This window comes from Oryctolagus cuniculus, chromosome X (assembly GCF_051225735.1).
Source record: "Oryctolagus cuniculus isolate XC-2025 breed Fujian yellow rabbit chromosome X, ASM5122573v1, whole genome shotgun sequence".
Lineage (NCBI taxonomy): Eukaryota > Metazoa > Chordata > Mammalia > Lagomorpha > Leporidae > Oryctolagus > Oryctolagus cuniculus.
Window position 1 is genome coordinate 37,834,001 of NC_142888.1, and position 20,566 is coordinate 37,854,566.

A 20,566-nucleotide genomic window follows, 5' to 3' on the forward strand; every position below is an offset into this window, starting at 1 on the left:
TCAAATAAAGAAATAAATCTATTTTATTTTTTTATTTTTATTATTTATTTATTTATTTATTTATTTTTTGACAGGCAGAGTGGATAGTGAGAGAGAGAGACAGAGAGAAAGGTCTTCCTTTTGCCGTTGGTTCACCCTCCAATGGCCGTCATGTCTGGCGCGCTGCACTGATCCGAAGGCAGGAGCCAGGTGCTTCTCCTGGTCTCCCATGGGGTGCAGGGCCCTAGCACTTGGGCCATCCTCCACTGCACTCCCTGGCCATAGCAGAGAGCTGGCCTGGAAGAGGGGCAAACGGGAAAGAATCTGGTGCCCCGACCGGGACTAGAACCCGGTGTGCCGGCGCCGCTAGGTGGCGGATTAGCTTATTGAGCCACGGCGCCGGCCTGAAATAAATCTATTTTAAAAAGTTATCAGTAATCAGGGCAGGTAGAAGTATATCAATGGTAGAAATAAATCAAGATATGAATGACTATTAAAGCAAATTTAGAACATAATGATTTCAATTAACAAAGTTTCTGCGCAACTCATATCACAGAAAAATCACTTACCAGTTAAGCTTAAAATAGTTATGCCATTAGAGGACATTGGTACATGTGACAGCTCAGAAGCAAATCAATCAAATAAAGAACCAATACTTGGAGGAAATTTGGAAAATGGATTTCTCCCTCAAAACCATAAGGTGCTTTTCAAAGAGAAGGAAAATCTACATCAAAAACTTAGTAAATTATGTATGGTAGAACATCCTTCCCAATGAAAGTGTATAAATTAAAATTTCTAAATGTCTAGCTTCAAAGGTCAAATGATTACTTTTATTAAATATACTTACTGCTGGTTTGAGTAGATGCAGAATTTATCTGTACTTGTTCAGATGATCCTGTCTAAATTAAAAATGAATAGATAAATAAAGAAGTTCTTGATACATATCCAAGAAAACCTTTTTTGCTAAAGAAATTGCTCTTACTTGGTTACTGTTGGATTCCAAGGTAATACCATCAGTTCCAATGGTTCTTTCTGCAGCAGAGTGGACATGAAGGATCTCCTGGGCTTGACCTACAATAACCCTCAATTCTTCTACAAATTTTTCTTTCTCATTTTCCAACACAAAATTATCTTCAACCTGTCCCAAAGTAAAAGCAAGTCTGTTCATGAGAATGAATTTAGTGTACTCAAAATGGTGATAATGTATACACAGAGTTATCCATGCCACAACAGAATTATCAATGACCAATAATGAATTATCACATAACGCATTAAATTATTCTGAGGCCACTGACATTTGTCAGGCTGGCATTACCTAACTAAAGATTGCCAGCATTTAACACAAAAAAATTCCAGTGTTTGACAAATAGGTTACTTGAAGAATGTAATTGAGGCGAGGTTTAAAACTAGGATGTCCCAACCCAAAAGCTTTTAAGCAACAAATCACAAATTAAATACCTCCAAATATAGTAAGGAAAGGCTAAGAAGAACTTTAATTAGGCTATATATTTAGGGAAAGTATGAAAGAACAGAGTTCAGAAAATGACTGTTAAACAAGAGGCAGAACTAAATGAAATGATGAATATAACTTGAACACCTACATGTCAAATGTCAGATCAGTGGCTAACATGCTACAATTACCAGGGAGAATTTTACAAATTATTGATGTTTAGGCCCCATCCCCCAAAACTGATTTAATCAGGGACAAAGACAACAGAATTTAAAAAGTTCTTCAGAGGATTTCAACATGCAGCCAGAGCTAAGAACTATTGCGCTCAATCATCTGTTAATGAAACCCCCTCACATTTCCCAGATAAATATACTGAAACCAGAGAAGATGCAATGATTTACCCTTCATCATAACTAATTAGGTCTGAATAAATTGTCAACACTAACTGTATCCTCTAAAAAATGGTTCTGTAGGAAGAGTTGGGGGGCAGTGACAGAGAATGGTGAAGGGATAACAATTTGGTTTTACTGTACTTAACCATATAGTCTGCAATATCCTCTGGTGCATCACCATCAACATCAAACTTGAAGGTGACCATCTTATTGTTGTGTGTTTCCAGCTGACATTCCACCATATTGTCTCCAGAAGTTGACACCTGAGTACAAACATTTTACCAGTTTAAGAGTCAATGACTGTCTTTGCTAACTGTTCAGAAAACATCCAGATGAGGATACATACAACATATGTGGAAAATGAATTAAGCAGTTCAGAATCTATAAAGATTTTACATTTCTTGGGTAAATTCCATCTAAACAGTCACTCTATGACAAATCTAACAGGCACATATAACTCACTGAAACATAAGTTAGAAATATGGCCCTGTGCAAAAGAAAACAGAACATAATTTTTCATAAAAAATCAATGAAAGTATATCACCACTATTGTTATATGACAACTCAGACTTACGTCCAGTCACTCATTTCCAAAAGTCCCTTAAACTTAGAAATTGACTCCAATCAAAAGAGGCACTGCTAATGGATATGTAAACTAGTCCAACAATTCTGCACAGCAATCTAATGAAATATATTTAGAAAATTAAAAAACCAGCATGCTCTCTAACCTGGTAATTCTAGGGATCAGTCATAGGAAGCAATCAGGGATAGATACTAAGATTTATGTATATAAGGATGTATGCCGTAGAGAGACAGACAAACAAGAAGGAAGAAAAAAAGAATAGCAGAAATAAAGACAGAGAGAGAACCTAAATAAAGAATAGAGGGAATGATTAAATTATGTCTATGCAAGGGGCTATCTGATACAGTCATTTAAAATATGCTATTGAGGGTTGACGCTGTGGTATGCTGGGTTGACCTGCTACCTGCGGCATCTACATCCCATGTGGGCACCAGTTCGAGTCCTGGCTGCTCCACTTCTGATCTAGCTCCTCACTATTGCCCATCAGAAAGCAGCAGTAGATGGCCCAAGTGCTTGGGCACCTGTGTCCACATGTGAGAAAAGGATGGTGCTCCTGACTTCAGTCAGGCCCAATCCTGGCCGTTGCAGCCATTTGGGGAGTGAACCAGCAGATGGAAGACTTCTCTCTCTCTGCCTCTGCCTCTCCCTCTCTGTAGCCCTGATTTTCAAATAAACAAATGGGTCTTTTAAAAAAAATTCTATTGAGAAAGTACTTAATGATAAAGGGGGAAATACTTGATCTATCAAGTTTTTAAAAACACAGAATACAAAATTGTATAGTGATTTAAGCATCCATCTGAAATATATATTATATTAGTTAGAGGTTCTACAGTCTGAAATACAGCAGTATTTAGATCTGACTCTATCACTTGCTAGTTGAGTAACCTGAGGTAAATTATTTTACTTCTCTGATCTTCAGTGTCCTCATTTGTATGAGTACACTACCACCTGTAATACAGGATTATTGAAAGATTAAATGATAAAATGAGTTTATAACACTAGGATACCTACCACAAAAGAATTCCACAGATTTTCACTACTATTACTAGTACAATTATGTTCTCCATTGTAAAATGCTACACGGAGGCCCAGCATTATAAGGCAGCAGGTTAAGCCACCACCTATAATGCCAGTATCCCATGAGTGCACATCCCACATTAGTGTCAGTCTGAGTTCTGGCTGCTCCACAGCCAATCCAGCTTCCTATTAATGCTCCTGGGAAGGCAGCAGAAGACAGTCCAAGTACTTGGGCCCCTGCCACCCATGTGGAGACCTGGGTGGAGTTTCAGGTTCCTAGTTTAGGCTTGTCCCATCCCCAGCCACTGTGGCCATTTGGGGAATGAACGAGCAGATGGAAGATATTCTCCCTCCCTCCCTCCCTGTCTTTCAAATAAATAAAATAAACCTTTTTTTAAAATGCTGCAATACACATGATAAAAAAAAAAGAGATGAAAACTAAAATGTTAATAGGAATTATCTCTGGTGATTACAAAATTTTTAAAAAGACTTATTTTACTTATTTGAAGGAGGAAGAGAGGGAGGAAGAGACACAGAAAGAGGGATCCTCCATTTACTGGGTTATTCCCCAAAAGGCCACACAGCCAGGGTTAGGCCAGACCAAAGGCAGGAGCCAGGAGCTTCATCTAGGTCTCCTACATGGTGAGGGCCTTAAACACTTGGGCCACCCTCTGCTACCTTCCCAGGCACATTAGCAGGGAGTTGGATCGGAAGTGGAGCAGCCCGGACCCAAACCAGCACCCATATGAGATGCCAGCATTGCAGGCAACAGCTTAGCCTGCTATGCCACAATGCCGGCCCAATCATTTTCATTTTTTAAGTTTTATTTATTTATTTATTTGAAAGGCAGAGTGACAGAGAGGGATAGAAAGAAAGATTTTTCCATACACTGACTCACTCCCCAAGTGGCTATAACAGCTGGAGCTGGGTAAGGCTGAAGTCAGGAGACAGGTGCTTCATCCAGGACTCCCACATGGGTAGCAGAGAAACCAAGCACTTGGGCCACCCTCTGTTGCCTCCCAGGCACATCAGCAGGAAACTGGATCAGAAGCAGATATGGGACTCTATCCCAGACACTCTGAAATAGGATGTTGGGGCACCCCAAGCAGGAGCTTAACCTCCTGAGCCACAATGCCCACCCCAAGGATTTTTATTTTCTTCTCTATATTTTCTCTATATTTCCCAAGTAAAACAACTACAGAAGACTCTTATCAGAAATGTTTTAGTGGAAGAAAATTTAGATTGTTTCACAATATTCTATACTTACTTCCACATCAATGTCCCTCCAAGGAACTCGGATCTAAACATGTACTCTTCTTTTTAAAGATTTATTTATTTATCTGAGAGGTAGAGTTAAAGAGAGAGGAAGAGACAGAGAGAGAGGTCTTCGATCCACTAGTTCACTCCCTATATGATCACAATGGCAGGAGCTGGGGCGATCCGAAGCAGGAGCCAGGAGCTTTTTCTGGAGCTCCCACGTGGGTTCAGGAGCCCAAGCACTTGGGCCATCTTCCACTGCTTTCCCAGACCACAGCAGGGAGCTGGATCAGAAGAGGAGCAGCCGGGAAATAAACCAGTGCCCATATGGGATGCTGGCAAAGGCAGACAGGCAGAGGCTTAGCCTAATATGCCACAGTACTGGCTTAAACATATACTTTTAATCAAACCATTTTTTTTTGACAGCCAGAGTTAGACAGAGAGAGAGAGAGAGAGAGAGAGAGAGAGACAGAGAGAAAGCTCTTCCTTTTCCATTGGTTCACCCCCCAAATGGCCGCCACAGCCAGCACACTGTGCCAATCCGAAGCCAAGAGCCAGGTGCTTCCTCCTGGTCTCCCATGCGGGTGCAGGGACCAAGCACCTGGGCCATCCTCCACTGCCTTCCCGGGCCACAGCAGAGAGCTGGACTGGCAGAGGAGCAACTGGGAAAGAATCCAGTGCCCCAACTGGGACTAGAACCCAGGGTGCCAGTGCCGCAGGTGGAGGATTAGCCAAGTGAGCCAAGGTGCCGGCCTAATCAAACCATATTTACATACTGACCTGAAGGACAGTAAGCTGAAATTTAGTCCCCTTCTCTGACCGGGGACAGGAAGCTCTTCGCTGTTTGATCCGATCCTGTTTTCCATTTCCACTTGGGTTATCAAGGTTATTGGCGTTTTCCTTCATAGATGCCATATCTTGATTCATGCTAATAAATTTTAAAAAAAAGCAACTTATTCCAATTCTGATGGTAAAATTCTAAGAAAAATTCCCAATTATAAAAATCATGAATAATTTGTTAAAGTAAAACCAATATAAACTATTTTTAAGTTATGATTACATAGGTCTATGAATATATGAAAAGCACTGCAATACAGACTTTAAAGGGGTGTGTTACACTATTTGAATAATTCAATAAAGCAGCTTTTTAAAGTTATGGAAAAATGAGATCATATTGTATTTATTTAGCAAATATCTTCTCAAAATGATAGAAAAAAAAGGCAGACATCACCAGTGATAGATCACTTTTATTAGGGGATGTTCTTGATTAATTTTATCTTGTTTTAGGGTTAGTCACTTCATCAATATGTTCAAATAAAACTCCTCAAACAAATTCTCAGGCAAAATTTACTTGGTTATGTAATGAACTCAAGAGACAGAAAGGCCAAGTGTGGTAGACAGGAGTACTGCAGGAGGCAAACAAGAAATGAAAATGAATGATACAAATGGTTCAATGTGATTAATTCTAATTAGTTATATTTTACAGATTCAAGGTAGTAGTGTCAAATGCCTTTTTTGGATTTTTATTTAATATATTTGAAGACACTCAATAAATCAAAAAGTCAAATAAACATATAGAAATTTAAATGACAAGATCAGCGAGCACCAAATGGACACTTGTATTTGTTCAAACATATCTGTTTTTTTTAAAAAGATTTATTTTATTGATTTGAAAGACAGAGTTACAGCGAGAGGCAGAGTCAGAGAGGGAGGTCTTCCATCCACTGGTTCACTCCCCAAATGGTCACAATGGCCAGAGCTAGGCCAATCCAAAGCCAGGAGCTTCTTTCGGGTTTCCCAAGTGGGTGCAGGGGCCCAAGGACCTAGGCCATTATCAACTGCTTTCCCAGGCCATAGCAGAGCGCTGGATAGAAAGTGGAGCAGTCGGGACTTGAACCAGCACCCATATGGGTTGCAGGCATATGTTTTTAATTAATTTTTTATTACATCTTTCTTCTAAAAACTACTCATGCTGCTTCTGTATAGAGATGTACAAGAAGAGGTAAAAATAACTTAAATTTTTTCTATGTGCATGACAAATAATTTATATAAATAAAAGTGATAGAAGGTGACATATTAATACTGCTCCTAAAGTTTTTAAATATACAGAGAAATGGCAATAAACAATAATACCTTTGGAAGGTAAAAGTGACATAATTTTAGTCAATGGGACTATATTATATAGTTAGCTTAAAAACACTACATTATGTTTAGGATAAATTAGTAGAAATTCATTCTCTGTGCTCCTCCCCCTTAAGTACTGGCTTAAAAAAAATCTATAAAGAATACAATGAACAATCACAGGCAAGCACTGAAGAACAAAAAGATAAAATCGGACTGCACTGGCTATGGACCCCCAGGACTGAGGAGAACCAGCAGCTTGGCCCCTCCCAATTACCTACCTAGTAAGAAAAGGCAGTCCAATCTCAGTGTCTCCTGACCCCCAACCCAGCAGCAGACGATGACTTAAGCAGGCACACTCCCCCTTGGGCACTGATAGGAGCCCTACCAGTAGAGTATGACATACAGTATCTTCCTAGGGAAGCAGACTTGGAGAAATAATCCCTATTCCTCAGCCCAGTGGAAGGGGACAGTGGTACTAAGCGAACAAAGCAGACTAGAATGGCACCGTAAGGACTCTGAGAACTAAATCGTCTTTAAATATCATAGTCCACAAAAGTAGGTTAGGACCTCCATGTACCTAAACAGAATGAATATCTATTAAAATAGAAGTTTTAAATACAGTTTCCTGGTACAAGACCCAAAATGTTGGGGCTGGTGCTATAGTGTAGTGGGTAAAGGCATTGCCTGCAGTGTCGGCGTCCCATATGGATGCTAGTTTGAGTCCCAGCTGCTCCTCTTCCTATCCAGCTCTCTACTATGGCCTGGGAAAGCAGTAGAAGATGGCCCAAGCCCTTGGGCCCCTGCACCTGCATAGGAGACCTGGAAGAAGCTCCTGGCTCCTGGCTTCGGATATCGGCGCAAGCTTCAGCCATTGCAGCCAATTGGGGAGTGAACCAGCAGATGGAAGACCATATCTATCTATCTATGTCTGTCTCTGTCTCTCCTCTCTCTCTGTAACTCTGACTTTCAAATAAAATAAATAAATATTTTTTAAAAAGATCCAAAATGTCAGAGACAAATGAAAATAAAATCCAGGAAATAAGCTAGGAAAATCACAATTTGAATGTAAAAAGACAATCAACAAATGTCACCATTAAGATGAATCAGAGACTGGATGATTTTATAAAGGAAAAATATACATATACATATATATATATATGTATGTGTATATATATATAGAGAGAGAGAGAGAGAAAGAGAGAAGAAGAAGGAGGAAGGGGGAGAAGGGAGAGGAGAGGGAGAAGGGAGAGGAGAGGGAGGAGAGGGAGGGGGAGGAGGAGGAGGAGGAGGAGACGATGACAGGGGAGGGGAGGGGAGGGGAGGAAGGGCACCTTCATCCATTGATTCATTTTCCAAATGCCCACAACAGCTGGGGCTGGGCCAAAGCCAGGAACTGACAACTCAACACAGGTCTCCCAAGTGAGTGGCAGAAATCCAACTACTTAGAGCCATCACTGCTGCCTCCGAGGTTCCACATTAGCAAGAAGCTGGATACAGATGTTGCAGCTGGGAATCAAATCCAGGCACTCCAATGTGGAATTGCAGGCATCCTAACCAGTGTCTTAACCACTAGGCCAAATGCCTGCCTCTACCCCAGTGAAGTCTAAAACAGCCATCATCAAAATGCTTCAGTGAACAATTGTAAATACTACTGAAGCAAATGTAAACACAAAATTTCATCAAAGAAATAGAAAATATTTTTTAAAGTCAAATGGAAATTACAGTATTAAATGTACAGTCATAGAAATAAAAATTCATGGAGTTGATACAATAGAATGAGTAAGAGAAAGTAAAAAATCAGTGAATTTGAGGATAGAACAACAGAAATATCCCAATCTAAACAACATACACAAGAATACTAGTTTACAACTACCAAACAATATACAATGATTTATGTGGTAAATGTTAGGAAGAGTTGCAGATTGGTGCCTCTTAGAATAATCATTTACTTCTTTATATTAGCTGGAATTCTACTTTAAATTGCATTATTTCTTACTTCCTTCTTTAGCCCTTATAAGCTTTTCTTAGAACAAAATAGTATAATTAAAAAGAACAAGAAAATGGTCAATAATCCCATAATCCATATGATCCTTATTTATGTAAAAAATAATACCTACCATTTTATTAAACTTACACAAATTAAAGAACACAGAAGCTTCTGTAGTCAAGATACATTAAGCATCTAATAAACTCACATGCTTCAGCATAACCTTATTGTTTTCATGGTATTAATTTAACAATACTTACCTTCTAACTAAATCTGGTTGTTGAGGAGTTGCTTGTTGTTCAACTCCAACTGGTTGGGCTATAGCCTATAAACAATACAGAAATAAAAACTGCTTTGTTAACAATAAAATTTGAGCCAAAGATGTAATTTACTGTTATTTCAGAAAACATAATTGATAGATTTCCTATTCTGGTTGCTTTGCAAAATAGGTAGAATACATATATTATTACTATATCAATACTATTATTGATATTTTTACCAAAGATAAAGAAAAATGAAATGCAGTAGTACATCAGGTATATTTTAATCCATCATGGTTTTCCATTTTAAAAAGTCAACAGTGCTTTGTGTACTTTGGTTTATTTTTCTTCAATGGATACCACTACTATTGAGATTCCAGCCCTGGTTGGAAAACTACGAAGAAGAGTTCTTGCCATTTCTTAAAAAGACAAATCAATGACTCAAGCTTTAACCTATCCTGTGGGCTCTCTCACCCACTAATGTCAACTATATCTTTGAGGCATCAGAATCTAGTAGCTACAACACAGGCTTCTAGGAGAAAAGTTGAAGCCCTTAAGAAAACAAATTATACGGGATGGCACTGTGGCATAGCAGGTAAAGCCACCATCTGCAACTCTGGCATCCCCTATGGGTGCCAGTTCAGGCCCTGGCTGCTCCACTTCCAACCCAACTCTTTGCTAATGCACCTGGGCAGCAGAAGATGGTCCAAGCATTTGGGACCCTGTCACTCATGTAGGAGACCCAGATAAAGCTCCTGGCTCCAACCTGGCTCAGCCTTGCCATTGTGGACATCTAAGGAGTGAACCAGCAGATGGAAAATCTCTCTTTCTCTCTAACTCTCACTTTCAAATAAATAAAATGAATCTTTAAAAGAAAAGAAAGCAAATAGCAACCTTGTTAGAAAATAATTTTAAACATTTACCTCATCCATCCTTTAAGCATTGTCACTTGTGAAAACAGAGTGATCTATCTTAGAATGCAAATCTAACAAAACCAAACATCTACCTACCCAGTTTAAATCCTCCATGACAGCCTCACATCTACTATAATGTTAAAGTTCCTTCAGATGGAAAATAAAGTCAATGAACAGCTCCCTGCCTGATTCTCTGGCCTAATCTCTTACTTAAAACTACACTAAACAGTAATCCCTTGTAAGAGTTGGGAACTTTCATATACTGTGACTTTAACTTATGTTTCTCCATCTCAATGGACTATTCCAACCCCTCCTCCTTCCTGTCCACTCAGCAGGTGCCTGGACAGAACTTCTAAATACATGAGGTCTGTATGACAGAGGGGTACAGAAACAGACCAGCAAAATTACCTTGGGGAATCTTTAAAATACCACATTTAAACTCCTATATTGGTGTCTGAACTAAAAGGGATGAAGATTCCTTAAGAAATAACTGATTGCAGCACTGAGATAAGGAAAGTACAAACTAGCCTGGATAATTTTGTTATGCCAAAACATGAAGAACTGCTTGAAGAATATGGGGACCGATCAAAAGCACAAAGGAGCCAGCTTGAAAAGGCTTCTACTGCCCAAATGCAGGACAATTTGGGCACCAAAAGAAATAATGGTAGTAAAGGAATAAGACCCATTCAATAAAATAAGAATCCGTGAATTCATATTGATATAAACAAATAGGGTAGGGAAAGTGCTTACTTCCAGTAAAGAGCTAATTAATAAATATACTCAGAAATGCATAGAATTGGAAAATCATCAATGGATATGAAAAGTAATAAAGCTGGATGATAAACAGGATATTTATATAGTTTCAAAGTATATCCTTACAATTACTTTTCAATAAGGCAAAAAAAAAGGTAACTTTACAATGGAAGAACTTGAAAGGACCTACTTTAACCAAGTAATAAAATTTTACATACCCAATATTAGGACAAACCAATATCACATACCTAATATGATATGTAAAGAAGAACACAGTATTGCTCCCATACTATTCCTAACAAAAATGTATAGCCAGTGTCCAAATAAGAGAAAACCTCAGCAAATTCACATTAAAGAACATTCTACAAGATAATTAACCTACTTTTTTAAAAATAACAATGTTATGAAACACAAAGGCTGAGGAACTATTCCAGATTAAAGAAAATAAAAGAGACAAGACAATTAAAGGAAATGGCTTTATCTTCAATTAGATCATGGATCAAGAGAGGAAAAACTGCCATAAGACACTTGAATAACTCGTAAAATTTTAATGTGGACAACAGATTTTGTAATAGTATTATATCTGTAATAGTATTATATCCATATTAAATTTTCTGAATTTGGTCGCTGCATTGTGGTTATTTTTTAAAAGGTCTTTGTTCTTATATTGGAATACTTAGGGGTAAAATGGTATTATATCTGCAGCTAGCTCTCCCATGCTTCACAGGGAAATCATGGGTAGTGGAGGGATGGATACAGAGATAAGAGACCCATCGATCAATGATGTTTTTTGATCAGGGTAATGTTGTGGTGCAGCAGTTTAACCCAACCCTTGTAACACAGGCATCCCATATTAGAGTGCTAGTTCAAGTCCTGGGTGCTCTATTCCAGGTCCAGCTATGTGCTAATGTGCTTGAGAAAGCAGCAGAAGATGGCCCAAGTACTTGGGCCCCGGCCACGGATATAGGGGACCAGGATCAAACTCCTGGCTCTGGCCTAGCCCAGACTTAGCTATTCTGGCCATTTGGGGAGCAAAACAGTGGACAGAATATATATATATATATCTCTCGTTGTGTTTTTCAAATAAATTAATTTTTAAAAATAATGTTTTTATCAATTACTCTTTATCATGCGTTTTTAATGTCCAACTTCAAGGACTCCATCTGATTTATTTTGTATTAACTGTGCTACCTGACACATGCTAGGCTTCCAGTGAATGTCTGAAGACAGAAAGAAATACAGGAAGGAAGGATGACATAGGAATAAAGGTTGTGCCATTAAAATGTTCATGATCTGATATTATCAATCCCAGATATTAATTTTAAGAAAATAATACAAAGAAAATAGAGTATAAACCTTTAAGTGTTCAATAAATGATATCTGGGGGCTGGCGCTATAGCGCAGCGGGTTAACGCCCTGGCCTGAAGCGCCAGCATCCCATATGGGCACTGGTTCGAATCCCGGCTGCTCTTCTTCCAATCCAGCTCTCTGCTATGGCCTGGGAAAGCAATGGAAGATGGCCCAAGTCCTTGGGCCCCTGCACCCACATGGGAGACCCAGAGGAAGCTCCTGGCTCCTGGCTTTGGATTGGCACAGCTCTGGCCATTGTGGCCAATTGGGGAGTGAACCATCAGATGGAAGACCTCTCTCTCTCTCTGCCTCTCCTCTCTCTGTGTAACTCTTTCAAATAAATAAATAATTAAAAAAAATGATATCTGCATTTTTATTGTATTATTTGTAATAAAATTGGTAGCAAGATAGTTTCTCAGGAACAGAAGAATTTTATATATATATATATATATATATATATATATATAAATACTTACTGTACTATCATGTGGCCCATAAAAAGCAGAAACACCAAGGCCAAGAAAAGCAGAGAAAAAAATACACTTAACAATGAGTGAAAAAAGCAGAAAACAAGACTATATATACAATTTATGTATTTACGGAATATTATAACAATTAATACAATCATAGGCATGTTAGGGAAATATTCTAGGTAATTATTTTCCATTTTCCCTACGTTTTATAATGTTTCTATGTGTATTTTATAAACTAAACATTTTGTCAATACATATAGAAAAGGCACTTGACAAAATTCAACATCCTTTCATGATGAAAACTGATCAAATCAGGTATAGGAGGAACAATTCTCAACATAATAAACCACCATCTAACAGCTAACTTCATATTAAATAGGGAAAAGGATTTCTTTCTAAATCCAGAACAAGCCAAGGATGCCTACTTTAATCACTTTTATTCAACATAACTACTGGAAGTAGCAATTAGGCAAGAGAAGAAAATAAAGAGCATTCCAACTGGAAGGGAGGACATCAAATGGTCACTGCAGACAAAAGTCCCAAAGACTCCATCAGCAAGCTGTTAGTGATAATAAACAAATTAAGCAATGTTGGACAAAAAAATCAACAGTGTTGTTAAATACTAATAGTGAATCATCTGAAAAAGAAATCAAGAACAAAATATCATTTCCAGTAGCTACAAAAAATAAAAAAACCTTTGGAATAAATTTAGCCAACAAGGTTAAAGATCTCCACAATGAAAATGGTAAATCATTGAGGAAAGACACTGAAGAGGACACAAAGGAATGGAAAGACATCCTGTGTTCATGGATTGGAAATACGAGTACTGTTAAAATGTACATAATGCCCAAAACTATTGAAAGATTCAACACAAGCAACCCTTATGGTGCAATGGGTTAAGCAGCTGCTGCTGCAATGCAGTCATCCTACGTGAGCGCCAGTTCTGATCCAGCTCCCTGCTATGTGCCTGGGAAAGGAGCAGTAGATGGCCCCTGCCAACCATGTGGGAGACCCCAGTTGGACGGAGTTCCAGGATCCTGACATTAGCCAGGCCCAGCCCCTGACATGCAGACAAATGGGAAGTTAACCAGTGGATGGAAGATATCTCTGTCTCTCCATCTCTCTCTGTAACTCCACCTTTCAAATAAATAAATATTTAAAAAAATAAAAATTCAACACAAACTCTATCAAAATTCCAATAACATTTTTCACAGAAATAACAAAATAAAAAAAACCACTACTAGCATTTGTACAGAACTGCAAAAAGCCAAGGTGATCTTGAGAAAAAAAGAAAAAACAAGGAGGCATTACACCACTTGACGTTAAAATAGTATCACATAGCTACAGTGACTAAAACAGCATGGTACCGACATAAAAGTTGATCCACACACCAATGGAATAGAGACTGCAGAAAAACACTGAAACACATATAACCAACTGATCTTAACAAAGGTGTGAATAACATACATTGAAAAAAGGATAACCTTAAATAATTAGTACTGGGGAAATTAGATAGCCACATGCAGAAGAATGAAACTAGATCCCCATCTCTCACCAAGTATAAAAATAATCTCCAGACCAGCTCTGCGGCATAATAAGCTAAGCCTCAGCCTGTGGTGCCAGCTTCCCTTACTGGCACTGGTTAATGTGCCGGCAGCTCCTTTTCTGATCAGGCTGTCTGCTTATGACCTGGGAAAACAATGGAAGATGGCCCAAGTGCTTAGGCCTATGCATCCACCCACGTGGGAGACCAGGAGGAAGCTCCAGGATCCTGGCTTCAAATCAGCCCTGCTACGCAGCTCCCAGCCTTTTGGGAGTGAACCAGAAGATGGAAGACCTTTCTCTCTGTCTCTCCCTCTTTCTGTATGTAGCTCTACCTTTCAAATAAATATAAATCATCTCAAAAAAGATTAAAGACCAGAAAGGTTAAAACTAGTAGAAGAAAAATAATTCAGGACACTGAAATATGCAAGCATTTACTAGATAATAATCCCAAAAAATAGGAAATAAAAACAAGGTAGATAAATGGGATTTCATTAAACTAAGGAGCTTTTTGCACAGCAAAGGAAACAGACAACAGTGAAATGACAAATATTTGCAAGCCATCTTTCTGACAAAAGATTCATATCCAGAATTTATAAGGAACTCAATTTAATAGAAAAAAAAATCCACAAATAATCCAATTTGAAAATAGGCAGAAACTTTCTCCAAAGGATAACATACAAATCTCCAACAGGTACAGGAAATAAGACATCACATTGCTAATCATCATGGATATGCAAATAAAAACCACAATGGGGTTTGTTTTTTTTTTAAAGATTTATTTATTTATCTGAAAGGGTTACACAGAGAGAAGGAGAGACAGAGAGAGAGGGAGAGAGGTCTTCCCTCCATTGGTTCACTCCTCAATTGGTAGCAACGGTTGGAGCTGTGCAATCGGAAGACAGCACTACAAGCAGCTACACCACAGCGCCGGACCCGGAAGTGTAGGTTTGAGTCCTAGATGATCCGCTTCTGACCCAACTTCCTGCCAATGTGCGTAGGGAGTCAGTGAATGAGAGCCCACAGGTGAAGTTCTTCGCTCCTAGCAATGGCCTGGCCCAGACAAGGCTGTTGCAGCCAATTGTGGAGTGAAACAATGGATGAAGATCTCTCTTTTTCTCTCTTAATCTCTCCCTCTACATTTTGAACAAATCAATAAATCATGTTTTTTTAAAAATTAAATTTTGGATGTTTCACTATAAAGAAAGAATAAATGTTTATCCTGATTAGATATATACAATGCACACATGTACCAAAACATCACACAGTACCCCATAAACTGCACAAAATTTTGATGTTTGTTAAACTTTAAAACAAATTCAAACACAGCAAATATGAAGTGCTGAGAACAGATACTCTCTTCACAAACTGCTGTAATTAAAACTGCTTAGAATCATGGAAACTTTGCAATAATGATCAAATGTTAAATATGCCAAGCATAAAAAATATATCCTACAGAAAAGAGAAGACATACAAAGAGTTAGATGTAGTAATGTCCCGGGCAATGTGGAATAAAACTGCAAATAGCAAAAAAAAAAAAAAAAAAAAAAAAAAAAAAAAAAAATTAGAATGCTGCCTACTTTTCTGGCTCGATTAGAGAAACAGAGGCATATCCACACCAAATGGTATCACACAGCACTGACCAAATGTGCTTAGGGTGCCAAGGGGGCAGCAACGGCAGAGGGGCACGCGGCAGCTCTAACGGGTGCGGGTGAGGGGGGAAGGCTCTCTGGCAGAGGCCCAGGAACCGTGCGCGGGAAATTAGGCTGGGACAAGGTAGGCCAGGGCGGCTGGCCTGGGGGCGACGCGGCTGAGGCCGCTGGACAGGCAGGGGCGAGAGCTCTGGGGGAAGGGGCCGTGGTCCCAGGAGGATTGTTCCCTGCATACCCACCCCACCTCCACTCCCGGTAGCTCAGGGAGCGGTTTCGGGCGCTGAGGCCCGGCCGGTGGCGAGCAGCAAGGACAGACAGAGCCCCGAGAGGCCCTGCAGACCCACCATGCGCGGCTGCGGCAAGTAGAGCCAGCCGCGGGTGCCAGCCCGGCCTAGCCTGATCAGGCTGCCCTGAACCGGCTGAGGGGCTACCTCAGGGAGCTGACTGAGCTCACGGAGGCCAGCCTCGCGGCCCTCAGGGCAGACATGGGGCCAGCCACCTCAGACCTGCAGCGCCCAGCCCACAGGATACCGAGTACCTGGTTTTCCATCAGGGCCGCACGGCAGCAGCGCAGGTACCTGCAGCCAGACCCAGAGATGGTTCCAGAAAGAGAGACGGAGCTGGAGGCCCCCTTCTGGGCGCCGGAAGTAGAGGGAGAGGCCAGCGACCCCTAGGTGTTGAGAGGGGTGAGGCGAACGCCCCCTTGTGCAGCTGCTGGGGCCCGCAGGAATACCACGGCCATGGTAATATGCGCGCAGGGCAGGCAGGAGGCGCTGGGTGGCGCAGCGCGGGTGCGCGGGCTCTACCTGTGCCGCGCGCGCAACTCCCTGAAGCCCTGCCGCATATTCGTTGAGCGCAAGTGCCCTTCCAGGAGAAGTCCAGGCAGTGACAAAGAGGGAGAGACAAAGAGCTAGACCTTTCACCCGCTGTTCACTCCACACAACAGCTAGGTCTGGAACGGGGGAGCAAGTATTTGGGGAGCACCCCACATGGGGCAGCAGGGGGTTAAGCACTTGGGCCATCTTCCACTGCCTTCCCAGGTGTATGTGAACAGGAAGTTGGATCAGAAACAGAACAGTTCGGATTTGAATCAACACTACAGAATGGGAAGGTATTGGGCCACAACCCAAGCCCATGGAGTCATCTCTTTATACACTCTGTCTGGATCCAGAATCTTACTTGGCACGCTTCTCCTATTTTTTCCCCCTTTCTGTCCTTTTTGGGAAGGCTTATTAAAGTGTAACACGTATGCAAATAAATAAATAAAATGTGCTTAAATACACAAGACAATGTTTTAGGTGAAAAATAAAAAAGAGTTTTATAAGAGAAAACACAAATTGGGGGGCCTGTCCTGTGGCGTAGTAGGCTAAGCTTCCAGCTTCGGTGCTGCCATCTCATATGGGCTCCAGTTCAAGAGCCAGCTGCTCCTCTTTCGATCCAGCTCTGTGCTTATGGCCTGTGAAAGCAGTAGAAGATGGTCCAAGTGCTTGTGTTTCTGCACCTGTGTGAGAGAGCCAGAAGAAGCCTCTAGCTCCTGGCTTTGTATCAGTTCAGCTCTGGCCGTTAATAGCCATTTAGTGAGTGAGCCAGCTGATGGAAACCATTCTCCCCATCTCCCTCTCTTTTTGTAATTCTACCTCTTAAATGAATAAATAAAAAATAAACACTTTGAAAATGTAAAACACACATCATGATTACCTAAGAGGTACACATGTGGATATTCATACAAAATAGCCTGGAAGAATATACATCAAGGTAGTAAACAAATTTTTCTATATGCATCTTTCTTTGGTAATAAGAAGAATATGAATTCAACTTCACACAAATAGACTTACCAACCCTCAAATCTATCATCACAGGGCATGTCCCACTATTACAGCATATACTATAGTAATTTTAGACATCACAAATCAAATGAAAGTTTCATAATCCTGACAGAGATGTGCAAAAGGGGTGCAGCACCTCTTGGTAATTTTAGTTTTGAAACTCCTGGGAAAAATATGACAGCAGCTGTTAGACAAAAAGGCAGATATACCAAATATCCATGATGAAGAGGACCAGTAGAAAACCTCATTAATAATCCCATCCATAATTACAAGTGGTTCTAGAATGTAATTCCAGGATGATGTCATAGTAACTATGTTTTGTTTCTCTACTTAATGCATAGTCTTGTCCACTAGATTTATACACCAGGAAACCTTGTTATTGCTCCATCTTACTGGGACTCACCATCATTCTTCTGAAGTTTCCTGACTACAAACATTTATTAGGTTGAATGTATTTTGTTCAATCTAATGCATACATATATTTGCTCAAGTGTTTACTCTCAGTGTTAAGCAGTGATTACGTTAAATAGCTCATTATCTAATCTAAAATTAGGGCTAGTCTAATTAATCTAGGCAAAAAAATCCTAAGTATGTGTTCACTAGGCTGGAAGATAAAGGGGAGACAGGAAACAGTGTATACCTTACCTTCAACTTTATAAGAAAGATGGGCACCAATTCCTTTTCCTACCAAGAATGGGATAACTGAATATCTGAGAGCCTGATAATTTGCTAGAAAAGTCCAATAAACCTAAAGCACCTCTAGACTCTTCTGCTGAATGCAAACAAGGCCCAAGTGAGAAAGAAAATTAGGCCTAGATTTCTATGGGCCATACCATTCTCTCCTTTCTATCTTAGCACTTAAACACTCTCATTAAGGCCGGCACTGAGGCTCACTAGGCTAATCCTCCACCTTGCGGCGCCGGCACACTGGGTTCTAGTCCCGGTCGGGGCGCCGGATTCTGTCCCGGTTGCCCCTCTTCCAGGCCAGCTCTCCGCTGTGGCCCGGGAGTGCAGTGGAGGATGGCCCAAGTCCTTGGGCCCTGTATACCATGGGAAACCAGGAGAAGTACCTGGCTCCTGCCTTCGGATCAGCGCAGCACGCCAGCCGCGGCGGCCATTGGAGGGTGAACCAACGGCAAAGGAAAACCTTTCTCTCTGTCTCTCTCTCTCACTGTCCACTCTGCCTGTCAAAAAAAAAAAAAAACACTCTCATTAATTTGTTTCTAGACCTTTCTCTTTCATGATACTATGAGCACTTTGGAGAAAAGTTAAGATTTATTCTAATATCTCCAGTGCTTAACTAATACCTGACATAAGAACAGCTGTTCAATAAATCTCCTTCATTGTTCTATTGTTTTTACTTTTACTATAACAAAATAACTACTATTTATTTATTTTATTTATTTATTTTTTTGACAGGCAGAGTGGACAGTGAGAGAGAGAGACAGAGAGAAAGGTCTTCCTTTATCGTTGGTTCACCCTCCAATGGCTGCCGCGGCCGGAGCGCTGCGGCCGGCGCACCGCGCTGATCCGATGGCAGGAGCCAGGTGCTTCTCCTGGTCTCCCATGGGGTGCAGGGCCCAAGCACTTGGGCCATCCTCCACTGTACTCCCTGGCCACAGCAGAGAGCTGGCCTGGAAGAGGGGCAACCGGGACAGAATCCGGCACCCCGACCGGAACTAGAACCCAGTGTGCCGGCGCCGCAAGGTGGAGGATTAGCCTAGTGAGCTGTGGTGCCGGCCTAAAATAACTACTATTTAAATTCAGTCCTCAAAGAATTCTAAGTAGTAGGTATGATTATCTTTGTTTTACCAAGGAGGAAGCTGAATCTATAAGGAATGAAAACCAATATTGAGTATGGAGACAAATGAAGTCGTTTGCAAGTCATTCCAAGATGTACTTCAGAGCAGAAGGCCCTCATCTATTACACAGAGGCTTCTCTTCCAACTTACCCCTTCTTTCTCCTCTGTGTGCTCCACCATTGCTCCCCTCTGCCTATCAGTGAATCTCAGTCCTGGTTGTACTTCATTATTTTTATAAGGTTATTTTTTAAAGACTTATTTATTTACTTGAAAGGCAGAGTTGCAGAGGCAGAGAGAGAGAGAGAGAGAGAGAGAGAAAGGTCTTCCAACTGCTGATTCACACCCCAAAGGCTGCCAATGCCTGGAGCTGGCCCGATCCAAAGACAGGAGGCAGGAGGTTCTTCCAGGTTTCTCACATGGGTGCATTGGCCCAAGGACTCGGGCCATCTTCTATTGCTTTTCCAGGCCATAGCAGAAAGCTGGATCGGAAGTGGAGCAGCCGGGAGTCAAACTGGTGCCCATATTGGATGCTGGCACTACAGGCAACAGCTTTACCTGCTATGCCAAAGTGCTGGCCTCTTGGCTGCACTTTATAATACCCAAGAAAAGAGAAGACAAGAGGAGTAGGGAAGAAAGAAAAAAGAAAATCCAAGTCCATGTGCAACATCCCAGAGATTCTTATTCAGCTTTTCTGGAGTAAAGGAAATGTGAGTAAAACTGAGAGGTACTTTAAACATTTCATAAACTGCCTTATTGTATTATTAGTGTTGGAAATCCTCTCCCTAGAACTGTTTTTAACAACCACTATTTACTGAGCACTTATTACATATCAAGCACTTCTTGCATTTTATCTCCCCTAATCCTAATAAACCTTTTACATGAATATTTTTCTAACATAATAAAGATTTTCCAACAGACAGAAAACCTGAATGAATGAACTGTTCCCATGAAAACCATTTATCTACCACCCATAGCATTTTACTACATATGAATTATCATATATCTATCAATTCATCTTATTTTTATATGCTTCAAAATAAGTTACAAAAGCAAGATATGCATTTTAAACTTCATTTTACAAATGAAAAGACTCAAAGCTAAGACAGATTAAATAACTTTCCTCAATTCAGTTAATATTCAAAGAGCCAGAGCTCAAATTCAGCTCTAACTAATGGCACAAACTGGCTCCAGTCTATATTTATACT

The 20,566-nt window shown here is 40.5% G+C and overlaps 1 protein-coding gene across 7 annotated transcripts in view; it reads right to left on the reverse strand.

The window, feature by feature from the left end:
• Nucleotides 1–20,566, reverse strand: part of WNK3 (WNK lysine deficient protein kinase 3) — a 174,193-nt gene that overhangs the window by 57,803 nt on the left and 95,824 nt on the right. For all 7 annotated transcript variants that reach the window (XM_051827130.3, XM_089324536.1, XM_089324537.1 and 4 more), the window contains exons 11-15: nucleotides 9,050–9,114; nucleotides 5,459–5,606; nucleotides 1,968–2,084; nucleotides 962–1,117; nucleotides 827–878 (exon numbers count right to left, since the gene is read on the reverse strand). In XM_051827130.3, the coding sequence (XP_051683090.1) occupies nucleotides 827–878; nucleotides 962–1,117; nucleotides 1,968–2,084; nucleotides 5,459–5,606; nucleotides 9,050–9,114 (538 nt within the window). The remainder of the gene's footprint in view (nucleotides 1–826; nucleotides 879–961; nucleotides 1,118–1,967; nucleotides 2,085–5,458; nucleotides 5,607–9,049; nucleotides 9,115–20,566) is intronic.